The following is a 23,909-nucleotide window of genomic DNA, read 5'->3' as shown; positions in this document are numbered from 1 at the left end:
GGTCTGATATACTATGCCATTCAGCATTCAGGGCTCGAACCCGGTTTGTAATTGTAAATAAATCCCCTTTGCGCATATCTATGGATTAATCTAACAGAAGAGTTTGAGTGATGAAAGTTGGACAGAGAATCTCGAAATCTCTGAGCAAGAAACACTTGGACGAACATTAAAAACTATTGTTAGGCTATTTTCCGGCAATTGTGCCAGATGTTAAGACTACAAACCGTTATAAATGGCCATTTGCAAGATTGACTTGTTATTCCAATAGGCATAGGCTACTGACTAAAATCTGGGTTTATAATTGTAATTCAACTTTGCCATGGTTTGCTTGGATAAAGGCAGGTAGCCTATAGCCCCAGATAGGCCTGCGTCTAATTTCAGATAGTCTACAGTAGCCTAAACAAGATTTAGGCAAGATGTAAACTGAACGATTTAGCAGCTTGCTTAGTTCAAATTAACAGACTCATTTATTCAACATGAATCGCGAGGAGATTGAGGTAAGAAGTGCTTTTGTTTCCCAATGGCCTGCTGGAATAGGCTACTAAGGATGGGGACATCATTTCAATCACTGAATTAAATATTAATAATATATAGCTTATAAGAACTGAATATGCTTGTCAACAGCCAGTGTTTATTTTAAGGATTTTTTAAAAACCTGTAGCCTAATTTGACTAGTTTTGAATTCCGTAAAGTGAGTTTGGAAGAGGTGACATTTTTTGTTGTTGTCTATCAAACAATGACAAGGCACCTGGGTCTGACAACTTGGATGGGAAATTACTGAGAATGATAGCGGACTAATTTGCCACTTCTATTTGCCATCTCTTTAATCTAAGCCTAATGGACAGTGTGTGCACTCAGGCCTGGAGGGAAGCAAAAGTCAATCCGCTACCCAAGAATAGTACTACGCACCTTTTACTGGCTCAAACAACCACGCAATCAGCCGGTTACCGACCCTTAGTAAACGTTTGGAAAAATATTTTGACCAGGTACAATGCTATTTCACAGAAAACAAATTAACAACAGAATTTCAGCACACTTATAGGGAAGGGCATTCAACATGTACGGACGGCACTTACATATTAACAACATACGTTCAGCATGCCTATCAAGGCCACTCAGCATGTACTGCACTGAGAAATGACTAATGACTGGCTGAAATAAATTGACAATGAGAAGATTGTGGGTGTTGTACTGTTAAGACTTCAGTGCAGCCTTTGATATTATTATTGACCATAATCTGTTAATGGAAAAACGTATGTGTTATGGCTTTACACCCTCTGCCATGTCGTGAATCGAAAGCTAACGAGAGAGAGAGAGAGAGAGAGAGAGAGAGAGAGAGAGAGAGAGAGGTGATAGTAGGGAACTCCCTGCCTTCTTAAATCACTCAAGCAGCAAAAAGCTTAAAAAGTTGCTTTAAAAAAAACAAATTAAACATCACAACGCCTCTGACCTAAATAGCTTTTAGCATCTCTCTTCCGAGCACAACTGGTGTTTGGGTTAAAGTTCAAGATAAGATGTGCCCTTGGCATTAGGATATCAGGGCCTGCTTAGAGAAAGCAATTTTAAGCAAAGCCTCAGTAGAGTAAGCACTTCAGTTGTGCGCCGTATGATATGATACTCTGCTCAGCTCACTGACTCACTGATGTGAGAATCTCTCAGGTTGTTTAAAGAACATTGGTGCAGTGACATTAGGCTATCAGGGCCTGCCTCAGTAGAGCAAAGTAGTATTGATGTATAGAATTAAGTGTATAGTGTGCATTCTTATTTTAAATGCATCTAGTTCTGTCCTTGAGTTGATACCAATGTTCTCTCTATTTAATTTCAGCACTGAGCTGATTCCAGGTCTGCTTAGTGCAAATTTGAACATTGTGAAAATGATTTGCAACTTCGGGCGCAGGTTTACTGTGAACACTGAGGCTGTACCCGCTTTAAGTTACAGTGGCCAAGTAGGCTGCCGTGGCTATTTAATCACAATAGGCCTATAAGAGTGGCCTACCACCAAAAATGCATCCCATAACATTTGAACATTGAAATAGTTATTGAAATATCTGTTCTATGATACAGTCTACAGTAGCAGCCAATGTGTGGTGTTAATGTAGGCCTACATTCCATGAGACTTTTGAAAACATGCAGGGCTTAAAATTGACCTTTTTAGCCACTTGTCTGTCAGAAAGTAGGTGACTGAAAATGTTGTTGTATTGTGTTGTATGAAGCAAAAAAACACTTTACAAAATACAAATAATGACTATTCCCATACCAGTATAATTACAGAGAGTCAAGACAAAAACATACGCTACCCTTTGCCTATTGGTTTCTTAACGCACACAAGCCTGTCTCAAATACAACACTGTGTCACGGGATACTAGGAGTGGTGGTAGAAGTCAGGCGCAGAGAGCAGAGGTAAGGTATAATGTCCTTTATTCTTTCCGGTACAAAACAGTCAATGCCAAAACAAATGGGCGCGTGAACAAACGACCAACCCAGAACAACGGGCACACAGTCCGGAGAGAGAATACAAGGCGTAAGCCAGCACATCCAAAAATTACAACGACAGCAAAAGTAATCCCGCACAAACCTGGGCGAGCTAGGCAGGCTTAAATAAACACAAATCAAGACAAACAATAGGGAATAGGTGCAACCAATAAGACCATACAAACAGAAAAGGAAAAAGGGATCAGCGGTGGCTAGTAGGCCGGCGACGACGACCGCCGCTCGAGCAGGCAGGGGAGCCACCTTCGGTGGGATTCGTGACAGTACCCCCCCCGACGCGCCGGCCTCGAGGGCGACCCGGAGGACGAGGCGCAGGGCGATCCCCATGAAGGTGGTGGAAGTCCCTCAGAAGTGAGGGGTCCAAAATGTCCTTCACCGGTACCCAGCACCTCTCCTCCGGGCTGTACCCCTCCCAGTCTACGAGGTACTGCAGGCCCCCCACCCGACGTCTGGAGTCCAGAATGGCGTGTATAGTATACGCCAGGGACCCCCCAATGTCTAGAAGGGGTGGAGGGACCTCCGGCACCTCACCTTCCTGCAGGGGACCAGCCACCACCGGCCTGAGGGGAGACACATGAAACGAGGGGTTAATACGGTAGTAAGAAGGAAACTGTAACCGGTAACACACCTCGTTTATCCTCCTCAGGACTTTAAACGGCCCTACACACTGCGGCCCCAGCTTCCGGCACGGCAGGCGGAGGGGCAGGTTTCGGGACGAGAGCCAGACTCGATCCCCTGGTGCAAACACAGGGGTCTCACTGTGGTGCTGGTCAGCGCTCTTCTTCTGCCGTCCACTCGCCTTTGTTAATGCGTCCTGGACGGCTCTCCATGTGTCCTTCGAGCGCTGTACCCACTCCTCCACTGCAGGAGCCTCGGTCTGGCTCTGGTGCCATGGAGCCAGGACCGGCTGGTAGCCCAACACGCACTGGAACGGTGACATGTTAGTCGATGAGTGACGGAGGGAGTTTTGGGCTACCTCTGCCCATGGGACGTACCTCGCCCATTCCCTGGGCCGGTCCCGGCAATACGTCCATAGAAACCTACCCACTTCTTGGTTCACTCTCTCCATCTGCCCATTACTCTCAGGGTGGAAACCCGAGGTCAGGCTGACCGAGACCTCCAACCGTTCCATGAACGCCCTCCAAACTCTGGACGTGAACTGGGGACCCCGATCAGAAACGATGTCCTCGGGCACCCCGTAGTGCCGGAAGACATGGGTAAGCAGGGCCTCCACAGTCTGCAGAGCCGTAGGGAGACCGGGCAATGGGATGAGATGGCAGGACTTCGAGAACCGATCCACAATGACCAGGATTGTGGTGTTCCCCTGAGATGTGGGAAGGTCGGTGAGAAAGTCCACAGAAAGTGCGACCACGGCCGCTGTGGAACGGGGCTGTAATTTCCCTCTAGGCAGGTGTCGAGGAGCCTTGCTCTGAGTGCACACCGAGCAGGAGGAGACATAAAACCGCACGTCCTTAGCCAATGTGGGCCACCAGTACTGTCCCCTAAGACTCCGCACTGTCCTCTCGATCCCAGGGTGATCCGAAGAGGGGAGATTATGGGCCCATCGAATCAATCGATCACGGACACCAAGCGGCACGTACTGAGCACCTGCTGGACACTGAGAAGGTGCAGGTTCCAACCGTAACGCCCGCTCGATCTCCGCGTCCACCTCCCATACCACCGGTGCTACCAAGCATGACGCTGGGAGGATGGGAGTTGGATCGATGGCCCTCTCCTCTGTGTCATATAGGCAGGACAGCGCGTCGGCCTTCGTGTTTAAGGAGCCTGGCCGATAGGAGATTGTGAAACGAAAGCGGGTAAAGAACATGGCCCACCTGGCCTGACGCGGATTCAGTCGCCTAGCTGCCCGGATGTACTTGAGATTACGGTGGTCAGTCCAGATGAGGAAAGGGTGCTTAGCCCCCTCAAGCTCAGAGCTTTGACTACAGCTAACAACTCCCGGTCCCCCACGTCATAGTTCTGTTCCGCCGGACCGAGCTTCCTTGAAAAGAAAGCGCAAGGGCGGAGTTTTGGTGGCATGCCCGAGCGCTGTGATAATGATGGAGGCCACTGTGTTCTTGGGGACCTTCAATGCTGCAGAAATGTTTAAGGTACATTGGTAATTCATTAGTAGTCTAAATTACTGCTTTATCGGTTCTAGTGTTAAAGAACTTAGACCAGGTGTTGTGTGAACATTCTTACAACATTATAGGAATGTCATGCGCAACCTAACTTAAACATTGTATGAATGTCATCACAACTGAGAATATTTGTGTTTTGGGAACCTATCTCTTGTAATGTACCCACATTGTTCCCACAACCTAATTAAATATCCGGGGAACCTTTAAAGAACTCAGTATGGCTGTTCTGCCAACATTCTTGCAAAGGAATATTTTGTGCACCGTGATACAAACATTATCTGAATGTCAGCACAACTGGACAGTTTTAGTGTTTTGGGAACCATGCTTGTCATATCCCCACAGTGTTCCCAGAGCCTGTGTTCTGGGTACGTTTTTGTAGCATCCAGTGAATGTTTTTTGCACCCTAAAAGAAACATTGTAGAATCATCCACACAACTGGGCAGTTTTTGTGTTTTGTGAACACATCTTTTGTGATGTCACCACAATGTTCCTACCAGACTGTTCCCATCACTTAATTAAACATTCTCGGAACTTTTAAAGAACAAAAGAAATGTGTTCTGGGAACGTTCTTGTAACATTAGGTAAATGTTTTTTGCACCCTAAAAGAAGCATTGTAAAATCATTGTAGAATCATCCACACAACTGGACAGTTTTTGTGTTTTGGGAGTAGACACTACATGGCCAAACGTATGTGTTCACCCCTTCAAATTTCTGGATTCGGCTATTTCAGCCACACCAGATGCTGACAGGTGTATAAAGTCGAGCATACAACCATGCAATCGCCATAGACAAACACTGGCACTAGAATGGCCTTACTGAAGAGCTCAGTGACTTTCAACGTGGCACTGTGATAGGGTTACACCTTTCCAACAAGTCAGTTTGTCAAATTTCAGCCCTGCTAGAGCTGCCCCGGTCAACCGTAAGTGCTGTTATTGTGAAGTGGAAACTTCTAGTAGCAACAACGGCTCAGCTGCGAAGTGGTAGGCCACACAAGCTCACTGAACGGGACCGCCGAGTGCTGAACGCGTACCAAACTGCCTCTGGAAGCAACGTCAGCACAATAGCTGTTAGTCTGGAGCTTCATGAAATGGGTTTCCATTAGAGGTCGACCGATAATGATTTTTCAATGCCGATACCGCTACTGATTATTGGAGGACCAAAAAAAGACGATACCGATTAATCGGACGACTTTTTATATATATATTTGTAATAATGACAATTACAACAATACTGAATGAACAATGAACACTTTTATTTTAACTTAATATAATACATCAATAAAATCAATTTAGTCTCAAATAAATAATGAAACATGTTCAATTTGGTTTAAATAATGCAAAAACAAAGTGTTGGAGAAGAAAGTAAAAGTGCCATGTAAAAAAACTAACGTTTAAGTTCCTTGCTCAGAACATGAGAACATATGAAAGCTGGTGGTTCCTTTTAACATGAGTCTTCAATATTACCAGGTAAGAAGTTTAAGGTTGTAGTTATTATAGGACTATTTCTCTCTATACCATTTGTATTTCATATACCTTTGACTATTGGATGTTCTAATAGGTACTTTAGTATTGCCAGCCTAATCTCAGGAGTTGATAGGCTTGTCATAAACTTGTCATAAACTTGTCATAAAACTTGTCATAAAAGTCATAAACAGAACAACGCTTGAAGCATTGCGAAGAGCTGCTGGCAAACGCAGGAAAGTGCTGTTTGAATGAATGCTTACGAGCTTGCTGCTGCCTTCCACCGCTCAGTCAGACTGCTCTATCAAATCATAGACTTAATTATATTATAATAACACACAGAAATACGAGCCTTAGGTCATTAATATGGTCAAATCTGGAAACTATCATTTTGGGAAAAAAAACGTTTATTCTTTCAGTGAAATACGGAACCGTTCCGTATTTTATCTAACGGGTGGCATCCATAAGTCTAAATATTGCTGTTACATTGCACAACCTTCAGTGTTATGTCATAATTATGTAAAATTCTGGCAAATTAGTTCGCAACGAGCCAGGCGGCCCAAACTGTTGCATATACCCTGACTCTGCGTGCAATGAATGCAAGAGAAGTGACGCAATTTCACCTGGTTAAGATTGCCTGCTAACCTGGATTTCTTTTAACTAAATATGCAGGTTTAAAAAAAAATACTTCTGTTTATTGATTTTAAGAAAGGCATTGATGTTTATGGTTAGGTACATTCGTGCAATGATTGTGCTTTTTTCGTAAATGCGATTTTGTTAAATCATCCCCCGTTTCGCGAAGTAGGTGTCTTTGTTAGGAAGAAATGGTCTTCTCACAGTTCGCAACGAGCCAGGCGGCCCAAACTGCTGCATATACCCTGACTCTGTTGCACAGAACGCAAGAGAAGTGACACAAATTCCCTAGTTATAAGAAATTCATGTTAGCAGGCAATATTAACTAAATATGCAGGTTTAAAAATATATACTTGTGTATTGATTTTAAGAAAGGTGATGTTTATGGTTAGGTACACATTGGTGCAAAGACAGTGCTTTTTTTACGAATGCACTTGTTAAATCACCTGTTTGGCGAAGTAGGCTGTGATTCAATGATAAATTAACAGGCACCGCTTCGATTATTTGCAACGCAGGACAAGCTAGATAAACTAGTAATATCATCATCCCTGTGTAGTTAACTAGTGATTGTGTTAAGATTGATGTTTTTTTATTATATAAGTTTAATGCTAGCTAGCACCTTACCTTGGCTCCTTGCTGCACTTGCATAACAAGTAGTCAGCCTGCCATGCAGTCTCCTCGTGGAGTGCAATGTAATCTGCCATAATCGGTGTCCAAAATTGTCGATTACTGATTCTTATGAAAACTTGAAGTCGGATCTAATTAATCGGCCATTCCGATTAATTGGTTGACCTCGAATTTCCATGGCCGTGCAGCCGCACACAAGCCTAAGATCACCATACACAATGCCAACCATCGCCTGGAGTGGTGTAAAGCTCACAACCACGTGACTCCGGAGCAGTGGAAACACGTTCTCTGGAGTGATGAATCACGCTTCACCATCTGGCAGTCCGACAGACAAATCTGTGTTTGGTGGATGCCAGGAGAACGCTACCTGCCTCAATGCATAGTGCCAACTGTAAAGTTTGGTGGAGGAGGAATAATGGTCTGGGGCTGTTTTTCATGGTTTGGGCTAGGCCCTTAGTTCCAGTGAAGGGAAATCTTAACTCTATGGCTTAAAATGACATTCTAGACGATTCTGTGCTTCCAACTTTGTGGCAACAGTTTGGGAAAGGCCCTTTCCTGTTTCAGCATGACATTGCCCCCGTGCACAAAGCGAAGTCCAAACAGAAATGGTTGTCAAGATCAGTGTGGAAGAACTTGACTGGCCTGCACAGAGCCCTGACCTCAACCCCATCGAACACCTTTGGGATGAACTGGAACGCTGACTGTGAGCCAGGCCTAATCGCCCAACATCAGTGTCCGACCTCACTAATGCTCTTGTGCTGAATGCAAGCAAGTCCCCACAGCAATGTGCCAACATCTTGTTGAAAGCCTTCCCAGAAGAGTGGAGGCTGTTATAGCAGCAAAGGGGGACCAAGTCCATATTAATGCCCATGGATTTTCAATGAGATGTTTCACTGCTGAAACAAGCCCTCGTTCATTTGACAACAAGGCCTGCTAGAGCAGCTTAATGCACTAAGTGCTTTCCATTTCAATTAAGTATTGTGAGAAACATGCAAAGAGTGAGCATGGTGGTGATTATTGGCCTTTTGGACCAGTTAGCCCAGTTATGGTTGGCCCTAGTCCTGTAAAATACAGGTCACTAGCATGTGGTGTAGCCTCCATAGCTTGGCCATCTGTCTGCCCTTGATTCTCAGTCTGCAAAAAAATGGTTTGGGACTCTCTCTGAAGATTTATGTGAATGCCATAGATACTGAATTCAAAAGATATAATTGGAAACTGAAGTGTTCTATTAAACATAAGCTGCCATCTACAGACTAATATTAGCAATGGAAGACTCCATTTGGCTAAATAGGTCAGATATTTCTAGTAACAGACATGAGAACTGATAAAGAACAGATTTAGTCATTGTCAACACTTCAAAACACCAAATAATCCCCAAAGATCTCCTCTAACATGTTATATCATTTGTATACATCTGATTTACACATCTCTGCTGATTATGAATGTCACAGGGAGCAAAAAGGGGGAAAAGCAACTTCAGAGACGGCGTGGAAATAATCAATGCCACCGTGGTAGAGAGAGGGGTTAGAGAATAGAGTGGACCTCCATTACACACACAGAAACATATATCACTGTGACTGAATTAGTTAACCTCTGACCTCCTTCAGGGGGGATCATAAACCAAGGACATAATCACTACACTAGCCTGACTGATGTTGTAAATTCACCCAAAAATTGGTAGAGAAACACCAATACTACATTACCCTATGCATTTCAACCATCACTCCATCGCTACTGTGGGAAGGAGGTGGGAAGTATGATGTTAGAGGATAATGATATTAATTGAGCTGAAACAAACACATAGGGGTACAAATAAAGTGTACTAGGGCTGTCCCCGACAAAAAAAAAATATTGGTCGACCTAGAGTCGTCTCTTCTTTCAACCAATCGATTGGTAGAAATTTTAAAACGTGTATTTTTCCATATATAGACACACCCTATGTGTTTAAATAAAATCAACTATACAGTATGTAGGCTACTGAGATTGTCTGATGTTTTAAGCACACTGTGATTAAATAATTAAGACACAAATGACTGAAGAGGGAGCTAGAGATCAAGATGGTCTAACCAGAAGGAAAAAACCAAGTGTTTCTGACCCTCTTCCTCCTGCTGCTGCTGGCCTTCACAGATTCTGCTGTTATGCTCCTGATGTTGCTGGTAGGTGATAGGCTACACCAGGGGTCGGCAACCTTTTCCATTTGGAGTGCCAATTTATCTTACCATTTCTACCGATCTGCGTGCCAGTTATGATTTTCATATGCACAGTTTCATTTGATTTATAATAACGTCTTCGTATCTCAAAATCATTATCCAGTGGTTAATCAAATATCTAAAAGTAACTTATATTACCATCTATGTAAAAATTGCCTACATAATGCCAACAAATAAAAACATTGCATCCTGCAGGTAGAAAATATCCTGATTCAAAATATCCTATAAATCACATTGGCAATGCATTGCCTGTCTGCAAGGAACTTGAAACATTGTATCAACTATTCATTTGGGTCTGGCCTGGCCTGAAGCTCGCTCTAGCAAACTTGCAACATTGTATAATATATTTTAGTCCGGACAGACATAGCTGTAGGCTATTTGCACAAAGGATAAGAAGTAATCATGTAGGCCTATTTTATGACTTTGTACCGAATCAGAGCCTGACATGTTTTCCCCTTTCATACCGAGTGGTTTTCAAAAGAGACCTGGAACTGTTTTTCAAATAGGCTACGTTGAGGAACTCTTGTCATTCTGAAATCGAAGTAAAAACAGATTTTGTTTACTTGCTGTTTGAAATAAAGAAAAAATTAAGTTAAGACAATCAGAAATACTATCAGATCCCCAAATGGGCACTTTTATAGGCCTTGCGTGCAGGCCAGGTAGCCTAGGCCAACTTCTATGCATAATCAAGCACACGTCCTTACTCAAAATTGACAGGAGCGCTACAAACATGATTAGTCCACTGAGACAGGCCTCTACAATGGATTAGTCCACTGAGACAGGCCTCTACAATGGATTAGTCCACTGAGACAGGCGTGAATCAGACGTGTCTCATGTGCCATGAAAAATAAAGAAATATATATAGTAGAGTAGAGTGGACCTCCATTACACACACACCTGCAAGCTGACTTCGGTTGTCAGTTGCACGGTGTTTCCTCCGACACACTTCCGGGTTAAGCGAGCAGTGTGTGAAGAAGCAGCGGGTCATGTTTCGGAGGACGCATGACTCTTAACCTTTGCCTGTCCCGAGTCCGTTTGGGAGTTGCAGCGATGAGACAAGATCGTAACTACAAATTGGATATCATGAAATTGTGGAGAAAAAGGGGGCACAAAAATAAAAGAAGCTAAAGCTAGGATTGTGTGGATGTTCACTGGGTTAGTGCCAAGTCTCTTCCCCTTCACTGTGATTAGTAGTACGTTCATGAAACAACATGCTGCTGATGTATAATGCATTACGGCTTCTGCTGTACTAACATCCACAAAATGTGCACTTAGTGTGATCTTGGTGTCTTGAGAGCAGGTTAAGTCTAGCCTTGTCTGAACGAGACCTAGGTGGGCCGCTGACAAACTGTATTGCCCAATTCTTTATTAAACTCCAAAAATACAAATATGGTTTTGTTATTTAATTATTTTGCTTTTTGGCTCTATAACATGCTGGTACACAGAACCAGAACAGCGTGACTAATGGATTGAGTATCTGTCTGAAAGGAGAACCCAGTCATTTTCCATGTTAGGAGAGAAAGGGTAGGGCACTGACACAGAGATTTGGGTACACACACGCACAAACACGCACACGCACACATCAATATTTACATGCACAGATAGAGAGAAAGACAGAAAGAGAGAGTGAGTGAGGGAGAGGGGAGGGACAGATGTAGAGAGAGAAGAGAGAACCATATGGAACGTTCCACATTAACTGTCAGCAATACTTATTTTCTCCAGTAACATCCCAGTAAGGTTTGGGTGTCTGGGGTTAAAAGAGCTTGACTATTTCTCTGATCCTGAAAAAATGAGAAATGGTGCTCTCTCTGTCTGTCACTCCCTTCAATCGCCATTCACCTCACCCAACTACATGTACCCCAACACACATCACAGCCAACTACATGCACCCCAACACACATCACAGCCAACTACATGCACCCCAACACACATCACAGCCAACTACATGCACCCTAACACACATTCCCCAACTACATGTACCACAACACACATCACAGCCAACTACATGCACCCCAACACACATCACAGCCAACTACATGCACCCTAACACACATCACAGCCAACTACATGCACCCTGACACACATCACAGCCATCTACATGCACCCCAACACACATCACAGCCATCTACATGCACCCCAACACACATCACAGCCAACTACATGCACCCCAACACACATTCCCCAACTACATGTACCCCAACACACATCACAGCCAACTACATGCACCCCAACACACATCACAGCCAACTACATGCACCCCAACACACATCACAGCCAACTACATGCACCCCAACACACATCACAGCCAACTACATGCACCCTAACACACATGCCCCAACTACATGTACCCCAACACACATCACAGCCAACTACATGCACCCTAACACACATACCCCAACTACATGTACCCCAACACACATCACAGCCAACTACATGCACCCCAACACACATCACAGCCAACTACATGTACCCCAACACACATCACAGCCAACAAGACAAGGAGACAACCACTTCTACTCCTACAGATTCAACGTCATAAAAAAAAACTTAAAAATAAAGAAATTGGGTAAGTCTAATGAAGTTACAGATATGACCATTTGGCTCATCCAGTGGTGGTTTTAGCATGTAAATCTTGGTGGGGCAAACTGCATGACAGCAAAGCCACTACACAACATTAAACAATACATTAATTGCACTATAATGGTGACAAACTGTGCCGACAAACTGTTAGGGCCTACATAAAGCTGTCTCAACCGCAGAGTCCCAACAACAGAAGTCCCAACACCTTACCACTGCTACACCTGGCTATCAGCGAAGCCTTGTCTGGCAGCGAAACAGTTCATTCAGCCTTATTTACTGCCTTTTAAAAACACATAGCTAATATGGCTAACTTGCTTAATAAACAAATGTGGTTTCTACAGACAATTGAGATGTACAAACTATGGCATAAGGGGACAACGAGCGGATACGAGGCAATCCGTAATTTCGATTAAGACATTAAAGAGCGAGCTAGGACGGACGTAGTCAATATAACTATTTGTTCAGCACTTTTGAAATGTATTGCGACAGAATTCAGAACATGGGCCGTACTTACAGTATTCTTCCCGTACACCAAGTCAGAACCGTAGGATAAATAAAGGTGGCATATAAGCAGACAATGAAAGCTCTTACAATATTCGATGATGACATTTCTCTAAAACAGGCTATAGGCTAAATGTGCACCACCAAGTCAGAACAGTAGGCTAAGTTGAGCAAAGTATGAGGGTGAGGCACACGGGCTACAAACAGCTGACTACACAACAGTATTACTTTCTTTGCTACAGAATAAATATATCTCCCTGGCATATTACATCATTTATGCAGCAGCGTACAAGACATTTTTGGACTCAACTTGTTGTGCTGTGTTCCCTTGAACAGGAAGGTGATGCTGCAGTCTTTCTTGTGGGCTCTAGAAAGAGGCCCGAAATCCCAACTTGGAATTCAGAGTTGGATGACCGTTCAAAATAATTTTCTGTATTTTCCCAGCCGGAGCTAATTTTATCCAAGTTCTCAGTTGTCTTGAACTCACAGAAGCCTGAGATTTCCCAGATCAGAGTTTCCAGTTGTTTTGAACACGGCAGCAGTCATGCTGGATTGACAGCACGGACAATGTATTTAAACTATACCCCCTTTTTCGTGATATCCAGTTGGTAGTTAAGATCTTGTCTTATCTCTGCAATTCCCCTACGGACTCGGCGAAGGTCGAGAGCCAAACCACACAGCTTCTTGACACACTGCTAGCTTAACCCGGAAGCCAGCGGCACCAATGTGCCAGAGGAAACACTGTTGAACTGATGACCGAAGTCGACCGACCGGCCCGCCACAAGGAGTCGCTAGAGCACGATGAGAGAATTTATTTCCTACTTAATGCGTTTGAGCCAATCAGTTGTGTTATGACAAGGTAGGGGTGATATAAAGAAGATAGCCCTATTTGGTAAAAGACCAAATCCATATTATGGCAAGAACAGCTCAAATAAGCAAAGAGAAACGACAGTCCATCATTACTTTAAGACATGAAGGTCAGTCAATCCGGAACATTTCAAGTTTCTTCAAGTGCAGTCGCAAAAATCAGAAAGCGCTATGATCAAACCGGCTCTCATGAGGACCGCCACAGGAAAGGAAGACCCAAAGGTCTTTCCTTTGCTACAGAGGATAAGTTCATTAGAGTTACCAGCCTCAGAAATGGCAGCCAAAATAGTTCAAGTAACATACATATCTCAACGTCAACTGTTCAGAAGAGACTGCATGAATCGGGCCTTCATGGTCAAATTGCTGCAAAGAAACCACTACTAAAGGACACCAATAAGAAGACGAGACTTACTTGGGCCTAGAAACACAAGCAATGGACATTAGACCGGTGGAAATCTGTCCTTTGGTCTGATGAGTACAAATTTGAGATTTTTGGTTCCAACTGCCGTGTCTTTATGAGACGCAGAGTAGGTGAACGGATGATCTCCCCATTTTTGATTCCCACCGTGAAGCATGGAGGAGGTGTGATGGTGCTTTGCTGGTGACACTGTCTGTAATTTATTTTGAATTCAAGGCACACTTAACCACAGCATTCTGCAGTGATATGCCATCCCATCTGGTTTGCGCTTAGTGAGACTATCATTTGTTTTTCAACAGGACAATGACCCAACACACCTCCAGGCTGTGTAAGGGCTATTTGACCAATAAGGAGAGTGATGGAGTGCTGCATCAGATGACCTGGCCTCCACAATCACCCAACCTCAACCCAATTGAGATGGTTTGGGATGAGTTGGATCGCAGAGTGAAGGAAAAGCAGCCAACAAGTGCTCAGCATATGTGGGCACTCCTTCAAGACTGTTGGAAAAGCATTCCAGGTGAAGCTGGTTGAGAGGATGCCAAGAGTGTGCAAATCTGTCATCAAGGCAAAGGGTGGCTACTTTGAAGAATTAAAAAAATATTTTGATTTGTTTATCACTTTTTGGGTTACTACATGATTCCATATGTGTTATTTCGTAGTTTGATGTCTTCACTATTATTCTACAATGTAGAAAATAGTAAAAAATAAGGAAACCCTTGAATGAGTAGGTGTGTCCAAACTTGACTGGTACTGTATAATTTCTCTTCATATGACAAGGATTGAAAAGGATTTGCCAGTAGATTGACGACTTTATGCATGAAGATAACTGCTTGTCTAGCTTGCTAGCTAAGATTTTGAATGTATGATGTTGACATGATCAGTCCAATCAAAGCTAAGTTAGATAAAATGTGAATTGACGTCATTTTATCTGTGACCAATGACCTTGAGCCTTCTTGGATGGGCACTTCAAATGTAAGTCTATGGCAGCACCCAAAGGGGCTTGAATTTTTGAGCTCTACCTATAGATTTTGTGGTGACGTAGTGTCCCCATGAGTGACAGAGCACTGAGCTAATCACGGCGCAACTAGAGAACATTACCAACCCCTACACTCCGTATTTTCCGCTGGCTGCCCCACCACCACAGAAAGCACTGAGCTAGGCTGAAACACCTGCATTTTGGTGCTGCCTTACTCAAGAAAGCAAAAAATAGACCATGGTTGTATGCGGCTTCATTAAATCAATAAAACATTTTTTTTACATTGTTTGCAAACTGATATGTGACACGTATTAATGCCAAAATAACATGCAAAACAGAAGAAAACCCCCCTTTTAATATATATATTTTTAAGCTAAACAGGTGGGGCTCAAAACAGGTCGCCACTGGACTCATCTAATTACAGACATTGTAACGCACCAACGCAGGAAATGAGAAGCAGGTACAGGGAGTGAACCATTTAATATAGATGGACATGCAACGGAACAAGAACAGCATCTGGACATAAACACAACAAACAATGCTACTACAGGGAACAGAGGAGCAGACATATATGCAGGGGCAATCAACAAAGTGAGGGAGTCCAGGTGAGTCCACTGAGCGCAGCTGCGTGTAATGATGGTAACAGGTGCGTAGGATGACGGGTAACCTGAGGGGGAGCGGGAGCAGGTGTGACAGACATGAACACATGTCTCATCTAATGAAGTTACAGACATGAACACATGGCTCATCTAATGAAGTTAGACATGAACACATGGCTCATCTAATGTTTACTTCATATACAGTATTTGGAAAGCACAGGCTTCCAAGCAATGGAAACCGCAAAAACCTTCATTGTGTCACTGAGCTCTGGGCTGCTCAGGTCTGCTCTGCTCTGTGTTGGTGCACACTGCAGGCCTTCATAAAGTCAGAAAAGAGTGCTCATCAAGGTGTGAAGAATCAGCCACAAGGGACGACAGTTTAGTTCCCAGTCAGAGGGAGCAGTGAGTAGGCCACAGCAAGTTATGTAACCCACAGCGATGCCCCTGTTGTTTCCCTACAATACGACACCTTGTCTGATGGGCTGGAAGTTTATACCAGAAAAACAGTAAGTTAATACCAGAGGAACAGGAAGTTTATACCAGAGGAACAGGAACAGGAAGTTTATACCACAGGAATAGGAAGTTATTACCAGAGGAACAGGAACAGGAAGTTTATACCACAGGAACAGGAAGTTTATACCAGAGGAACAGGACGTTTATACCAGAGGAACAGGAAGTTTATACCAGAGGAACAGGAAGTTTATACCAGAGGAAGAGTTTATACCAGAGGAACAGGAAATGTATACCAGAGGAACAGGAAGTTTGTACCAGAGGATCAGGAATGGGAAGTTTATACCAGAGGAACAGGAACCATTTACAGAGGACCGGTTAGGTTTTTACAAGCAGAGCAGTGCAATAGAAAACATTTCAGTCACTAGGAATGTAAATCCTACCACAGACTTCCACTGGCTGAACTCGATGCTCCTGTAATGAAAACCCCAATAATTATAATCTAATTGTCTTGGAAGGGTAGTCTGAAACCAACCCTCCTGATATTGGGCCAGTGGGACTAATATCCGAAACTTCTTGTGATGCTCGAAAGCAGCCTGTCCCACTGCGATCACAGTCCTTTATTATTTAAATGTAAAACTGCCTTAATTTTGCTGGACCCCAGGAAGAGTAGCTGTTGCCTTGGCAAATACCTGCAGTGATCAAATCCATCACTATCACTGCTGCTGAAGGAGAGGACTCCGGGTAGTTATTGATGCAATTAAAGGTGTCATGCTGCTGAGCTTCAGGCGTTGTTGTCACAGCAACTGTTACCAGGACTTACAGCACGACCACACTGAAGTAGCAGAGACACTGACTGGCGAGTCTTGATCAACACAATGCTATTTGAGACTAGGACACTCAATGTGGCTGGGGAGGGAGTGATTCTAGACTTCATGCTTCTCACTGCTGCTTCACTCACTGCAGGCTGCAGGGTGTTTACCTCACAAAGAGATGTCATTATCACTCAGACAGCATTCCGGGTTCAGCATTCCATTCCACGAAATAGGCGGATGGGGTCTTTAGTCTTATGAGCATGGAGTATGGAGGTATACAGAACTGTATTTTGTAAAGTTATCTCCACAGCTTTCCCCCCCCCCCCCCATTTTCTTTACTCAAAAGGACTACTTAGGCTACTGTCTTTTTCAGCGAAATATGCACCAATGATTTTCCACTAAAGATGCCATTAAGGAAGACCCCAAGGCAAAGTCTATTCCAGTACCACAAGTACAGTCAGACCTTTCTCCCCCCAGTGCTGAGGCAATTGAAAATATTGAATCTGTGTTCAATTGAGCGTTGATAAAAGCTTGATGTGCAGTATGGTCTCCTCTGTTCATATCAGCGTTAGCTAGCTGCCTCCTTCAGCAGTCATAACACCCAGCTGTTCATATCAGTGTTAGCTAGCTGCCTCCTTCAGCAGTCATAACACCCAGCTGTTCATACCAGCGTTAGCTAGCTGCCTCCTTCAGCAGTCATAACACCCAGCTGTTCATATCAGCGTTTGCTAGCTGCCTCCTTCAGCAGTCATAACACCCAGCTGTTCATATCAGCGTTAGCTAGCTGCCTCCTTCAGCAGTCATAAAACCCAGCTGTTCATATCAGCGTTAGCTAGCTGCCTCCTTCAGCAGTCATAAAACCCAGCTGTTCATATCAGCGTTAGCTAGCTGCCTCCTTCAGCAGTCATAACACCCAGCTGTTCATATCAGTGTTAGCTAGCTGCCTCCTTCAGCGGTCATAACACCCAGCTGTTCATATCAGCGTTAGCTAGCTGCCTCCTTCAGCAGTCATAACACCCAGCTGTTCATATCAGCGTTAGCTAGCTGCCTCCTTCAGCAGTCATAACACCCAGCTGTTCATATCAGTGTTAGCTAGCTGCCTCCTTCAGCGGTCATAACACCCAGCTGTTCATATCAGCGTTAGCTAGCTGCCTCCTTCAGCAGTCATAACACCCAGCTGTTCATATCAGCGTTAGCTTGCTGCCTCCTTCAGCGGTCATAACACCCAGCTGTTCATATCAGCGTTAGCTAGCTGCCTCCTTCAGCAGTCATAACACCCAGCAAGGACTCCCCATCACTACAGCTCAGTTAACCCATCATGGTACTGTTGTGTTTACGGGGGCACTACCCCATAGTGGTAAAGGGTAAATGTATGTGAATACTATCTAAATAAAGAAATAAGTTGCACAGAGCAAAATGTTTTACCCTTACAGTGTAGCATAATCAGCATGCCTACCCCTCTTCCATTTTTAATTTGCGCATTTTAGCTTCCGATGGAGAAACACGTCATCTCTCTCTCCTCTTTAATTAACCTGAGTCTAGGTGGCAGCTGGCGAAATTCACATATTGAGGCATTCAGAGACAGAACTTCCTGATGAGCTTCAGGCATAAACAACAGCATGACCTAAAGCTCTTGGTTACGAGCTGGGAAGAAGTAATATACCCTAGTTATAGAGTCTCTCAAAACAAAAAGCAATTACTCGTTGAGAGAATAAAATTACTCAGCCAACCCAAAGGACACTGCATTTTGCTGACAGGCAATGTTTGACTTTAAATTACGATGGTAATTCAAGCCTAGCTCACTGATGAAATCTCTATGTGAGATCTATTGGAGAGTTCTTTTCAATATACACTAGTAGAGCATAGGCGAGTACTACACACACTGCTGAAACCGCTCCCTGAAGGGCCGATCCTCAGGGCCAATACAGGAAGCCTCGCAGCATGCTGTGAAAACAGCACTTTACACAGCAGTTGGGAACCTGACAATATTTCTCAGCAGCTAGGGTCAAACATACTGACCACACTGTCAGTCATAGGGCTCTATTTCAAGCATCTCTACTATGAGGCTCTATTCATACCCATCTCTACTACAAGGCTCTACTCATACCCATTGAATGAGTCCTCTGTGTGCTGTATCTATTTCCCTCCATCATCACGTCTTCTTCCCTCTCTTCTCTATCCCTACCTCCCATCTCGCTCCCTCGCTCCCAGCAGGAAGCACTGTGGTCAGAAGATATTGCTAGTTGGACTATTCTCAGGAAAATAACCTAGACTTGATCAAAGCTCCACCCTGTTCAAGGGCTATATCAGGGTCTTAGAGTATACCTTTGTGTAATACCACAATGTGACAGGAACTCTGGGAGAAAACAATCAATTTTTGTCAATTTCAACAGGAAATATCGTGATTTACATCACAAACTGTCCCCTTTCCACAACCATACTGTAAACCCAAGACAGACCAGATGGTCTCATAACACACAAATAAATATTATGAAAGGTAATTTATTTACCCAGGAAAACTAGGCCTGATGTACTAATGTGTATCTGAATGAACTAAACCTCTCCTCCCGATCCATACACCCACCTGGGTAATACTGATGTACTAATGGGTATCTGAATGAACTAAACCTCTCCTCCCGATCCATACACCCACCTGGGTAATACTGATGTACTAATGGGTATCTGAATGAACTAAACCTCTCCTCCCGATCCATACACCCACCTGGGTAATAGTTTAAGTTGCTCTCCCATCTGTCTAGTGAGGTTGTAAACAAGAAACACAGAACTAGTTCAGTACCCTTTACACCAACAGCTAAAGTCAGAAATGTTGACAATGAAGGTTAGAACCCAGACATTTTCCAGCATAGTCTAGGCTCATTCATGCATACAGAACCTTGACGTTTATACAGTTACCATGCCAACCTGTAACCCTTAACAACAGACCGCTGTCAGGGGGTAAATATTTTCTCCTGCTTTAATGGCAAAGTTATAAAAAGACAACAAAAGAATGACACCGTTTAAAGGCATACTTAGATATGACATGTTGTTATGCTAAATTCTCTCACTCGACTTGACACACAAAAAATAGAATGGGAAGTATTTATACCTTGAACACATTGCACTATAAGCCAATCAGACAGACAGCCAACCAGAACTCACCGAGATGTCAAAGACCTCCTCTGTGTCGTCCAACATGCGGACCTTGATGGTGACATGGCGTCCGGGGGGCATGGTGGGCGGCCTGTGGCCAGGGTCCAGGGTGCTGATACCCAGAGTCTCCTGGGCTTCAAGGCGCTGGGCTGCTGATGCTCTGGGCTTGGGCTCCACCATGGTGCTCTGTCCTGCTACCATCCAGCCTGCAGGGGAGGCAGAAGTACCGTCACACACACATTCATGTAACAGAGTAGGTTCCATCCTTGTCTCTCACTAGGCTCGAACCTGGACACACGTATACACAAACACCTTGCAAGTTTATAATGCAGTTCAGATAATGTCTGTTGACTGTTAAATCTATTCATTGTTCAACTTGGGCATTAGGGAGTGGGACCCCTGTCCTATCCTGGAGAAATAGAGGGGTGGATTACCAGTGGTGGAAAAAGTAGTCAAAAGTCATACTTGAGTAAAAGTAAAGATACCTTAATAGAAAATAGGAGAGAGTTCACATTATTAGACTAGCAATGTAATCTAAGCTAATGGGTGATAATTGTATCTTTTGGCAGAAGCAATTAGCTCCCTTTCTCTGAAAATGTTTTGCTTGATTTCAAAGTGCAATGGAGTAACAAAGGGAAAGGGAATACCTAGTCAGTTGTACAACTGAATGAATTCAACCGAAATATGTTTTCTGCACTTAACCCAACCCCTCTGAATCAGAGAGGTATGGGGGCTGCCTTAATCGATGTCCATGTCATCGGCGCCTGGGGATCAGTTGTTGTTGAGGGTTAACTGCCCTGAAATTTCCTTCCTTAACTATAACATTTTCAGACAAGATAGAACTGCCAAAGGGGGTGGAGTTGCAATCTACTGCAGAGATAGCCTGCAGAGTTCTGTTTTACTATCCAGGTCTGTGACCAAACAATTTGAGGTTCTACTTTTAAAAATCCACCTTTCCAGAAACAGGTCTCTCACCGTTGCCCCTTGCTATAGACCACCTTCTACCCCCAGCTCTGCCCTGGACACCATATGTGAATTGATTGCCCCCATCTATCTTCAGAGCTTGTGCTGTTAGGTGACCTAAAATGGGACATGCTTAACACCCCGGCCATCATACAATCTAAGCTTGATGCCCTCAATCTCACACAAATTATCAATGAACCTACCAGGTACAACCCCAAAACCGTAAACAGGGGCAGCCTCATAGATATCATCCTAACCAACCTGCCCTCACAATACACCTCTGCTGTCTTCAACCAGAATCTCAGCGATCACTGCCTCATTGCCTGCGTCCGTCATGGGTCTGCGGTCAAATGACCACCCCTCATCACTGTCAAACGCTCCCTAAAACACTTCAGCGAGCAGGCCTTTCTAATCAACCTGGCCCGGGTATCCTGGAAGGATATTGACCTCATTCCGACAGTAGAGGATGCCTGGTTATTCTTTAAAAGTGCTTTCCTCACCATCTTAAATAAGCATGCCCCATTCAAAAAATGTTGAACCAGGAACAGATATAGCACTTGGTTCATTCCAGACCTGACTGCCCTTGACCAGCACAAAAACATCCTGTGGCATACTGCACTAGCATCGAATAGCCCCCGTGATATGCACATTTTCATGGAAGTTAGGAACCAATATACACAGGCAGTTAGGAAAGCAAAGACTAGCTTTTTCAAACAGAAATTTGCATCCTGTAGCACAAACTCCAAAAAGTTCTGGGACACTGTAAAGTCCATGGAGAACAAGAGCACCTCCTCCCAGCTGCCCACTGCACTGAGGCTAGGAAACACTGTCACCACCGATAAATCCAAGATAATTGAGAATTTCAAAGAGCATTTTTCTACGGCTGGCCATGCTTTCCACCTGGCTACCCCTACCCCAGTCAACAGCCCTGCACCCTCCACAGAAACTTTCCCAAGCCTCCCCCATTTCTCTTTCACTCAAATACAGCTAGCTGATGTTCTGAAAGAGCTGCAAAATCTGGACACCTACAAATGAGCCGGGCTAGACAATCTGGACCATCTCTTTCTAAAAATTATCCGTCGAAATTGTTGCAACCCCTATTACTAGCCTGTTCAACCTCTCTTTCGTATCGTCTGAGCTCCCCAAAGATTGGAAAGCTTCCGCCGTCATCCCCTCTTCAAAGGGGTAGACACTCTAGACCCAAACTGTTACAGACCTATATATATCCTACCCTGCCTTTCTAAGCCAAGTTAACAAACAGATCACCGACCATTTCGAATCCCACCGTACCTTCTTCACTATTCAATCTGGTTTCCGAGCTGGTCATGGATGCACCTCAGCCACGCTCAAGGTCCTAAACGACATCATAACCGCCATCGATACCAGAAAATACTGTGCAACTATATTCATCAACCTGGCCAAGGCTTTCGACTCTGTCAAACACCACATTCTTATCAGCAGACTCAACAGCCTTGGTTTCTCAAATGACTGCCTGGTTCACCAACTACTTCTCAGACAGAGGTCAGTGTGTCAAATCGGAGGGCCTGTTGTCCGGACCTCTGGCAGTCTCTATGGGGGTGCCACAGGGTTCAATTCTCGGGCCTACTCTTTTCTCTGTATACATCAATGATGTCGCTCTTGCTGCTGGTGATTCTCTTATCCACCTCTACGCAGACGACACCATTTTGTATACTCCTGGCCTTTCTTTGGACACTGTGTTAACTACAGTGAGGGAAAAGAGTATTTGATCCCCTGCTGATTTTGTACGTTTGCCCACTGACAAAGAAATGATCAGTCTATCATTTTAATGGTAGGTTTATTTGAACAGTGAGAGACAGAATAACAACAAAAAAATCCAGAAAAACGCATGTCAAAAATGTTAGAAATTGATTTGCATTTTAATGAGGGAAATAAGTATTTGACCCCCTCTCAATCAGAAAGATTTCTGGCTCCCAGATGTCTTTTATACAGGTAATGAGCTGAGATTAGGAGCACACTCTTAAAGGGAGTGCTCCTAATCTCAGTTTGTTACCTGTATAAAAGACACCTGTCCACAGAAGCAATCAATCAATCAGATTCCAAACTCTCCACCATGGCCGAGACCAAAGAGCTCTCCAAGGATGTCAGGGACAAGATTGTAGACCTACACAAGGCTGGAATGGGCTACAAGACCATTGCCAAGCAGCTTGGTGAGAAGGTGACAACAGTTGGTGCGATTATTCGCAAATGGAAGAAACACAAAAGAACTGTCAACTCCCTCGGCTTGGGGCTCCATGCAAGATCTCACCTCGTGGAGTTGCAATGATCATGAGAACGGTGAGGAATCAGCCCAGAACTACACGGGAGGATCTTGTCAATGATCTCAAGGCAGCTGGGACCATAGTCACCAAGAAAACAATTGGTAACACACTATGCCGTGAAGGACTGAAATCCTGCAGCGCCCGCAAGGTCCCCCTGCTCAAGAAAGCACATATACATGCCCGTCTGAAGTTTGCCAATGAACATCTGAATGATTCCGAGAACAACTGGGTGAAAGTGTTGTGGTCAGATGAGACCAAAATGGAGCTCTTTGGCATCAACTCAACTCGCCGTGTTTGGAGGAGGAGGAATGCTGCCTATGACCCCAAGAACACCATCCCCACTGTCAAACATGGAGGTGGAAACATTATGCTTTGGGGGTGTTTTTCTGCTAAGGGGACAGGACAACTTCACCGCATCAAAGGGACGATAGACGGGGCCATTTACTGTCAAATCTTGGGTGAGAACCTCCTTCCCTCAGCCAGGGCATTGAAAATGGGTCGTGGATGGGTATTCCAGCATGACAATGACCCAAAACACACAGCCAAGGCAACAAAGGAGAGGCTCAAGAAGAAGCACATTAAGGTCCTGGAGTGGCCTAGCCAGTCTCCAGACCTTAATCCCATAGAAAATCTGTGGAGGGAGCTGAAGGTTCGAGTTGCCAAACGTCAGCCTCGAAACCTTAATGACTTGGAGAAGATCTGCAAAGAGGAATGGGACAAAATCCCTCC

General features: G+C 44.2%; 1 protein-coding gene across 3 annotated transcripts in view; it reads right to left on the bottom strand.

The window, feature by feature from the left end:
• Positions 1 to 23,909, bottom strand: part of LOC106582452 (FERM, ARHGEF and pleckstrin domain-containing protein 1) — a 177,085-nt gene that overhangs the window by 141,701 nt on the left and 11,475 nt on the right. For all 3 annotated transcript variants that reach the window (XM_014165575.3, XM_014165577.3, XM_014165576.3), the window contains exon 2: positions 19,927 to 20,123. In XM_014165575.3, coding sequence (XP_014021050.2) covers positions 19,927 to 20,118 — 192 coding nt within the window. In that variant the 5' untranslated portion in view covers positions 20,119 to 20,123. The remainder of the gene's footprint in view (positions 1 to 19,926; positions 20,124 to 23,909) is intronic.

Source organism: Salmo salar, chromosome 21 (assembly GCF_965601325.2).
Source record: "Salmo salar chromosome 21, fSalSal1, whole genome shotgun sequence".
In the NCBI taxonomy this organism is placed as follows: domain Eukaryota; kingdom Metazoa; phylum Chordata; class Actinopteri; order Salmoniformes; family Salmonidae; genus Salmo; species Salmo salar.
Note: the sequence above shows the minus strand (reverse complement) of the source record. Positions and strands in the feature narration are given on the sequence as shown.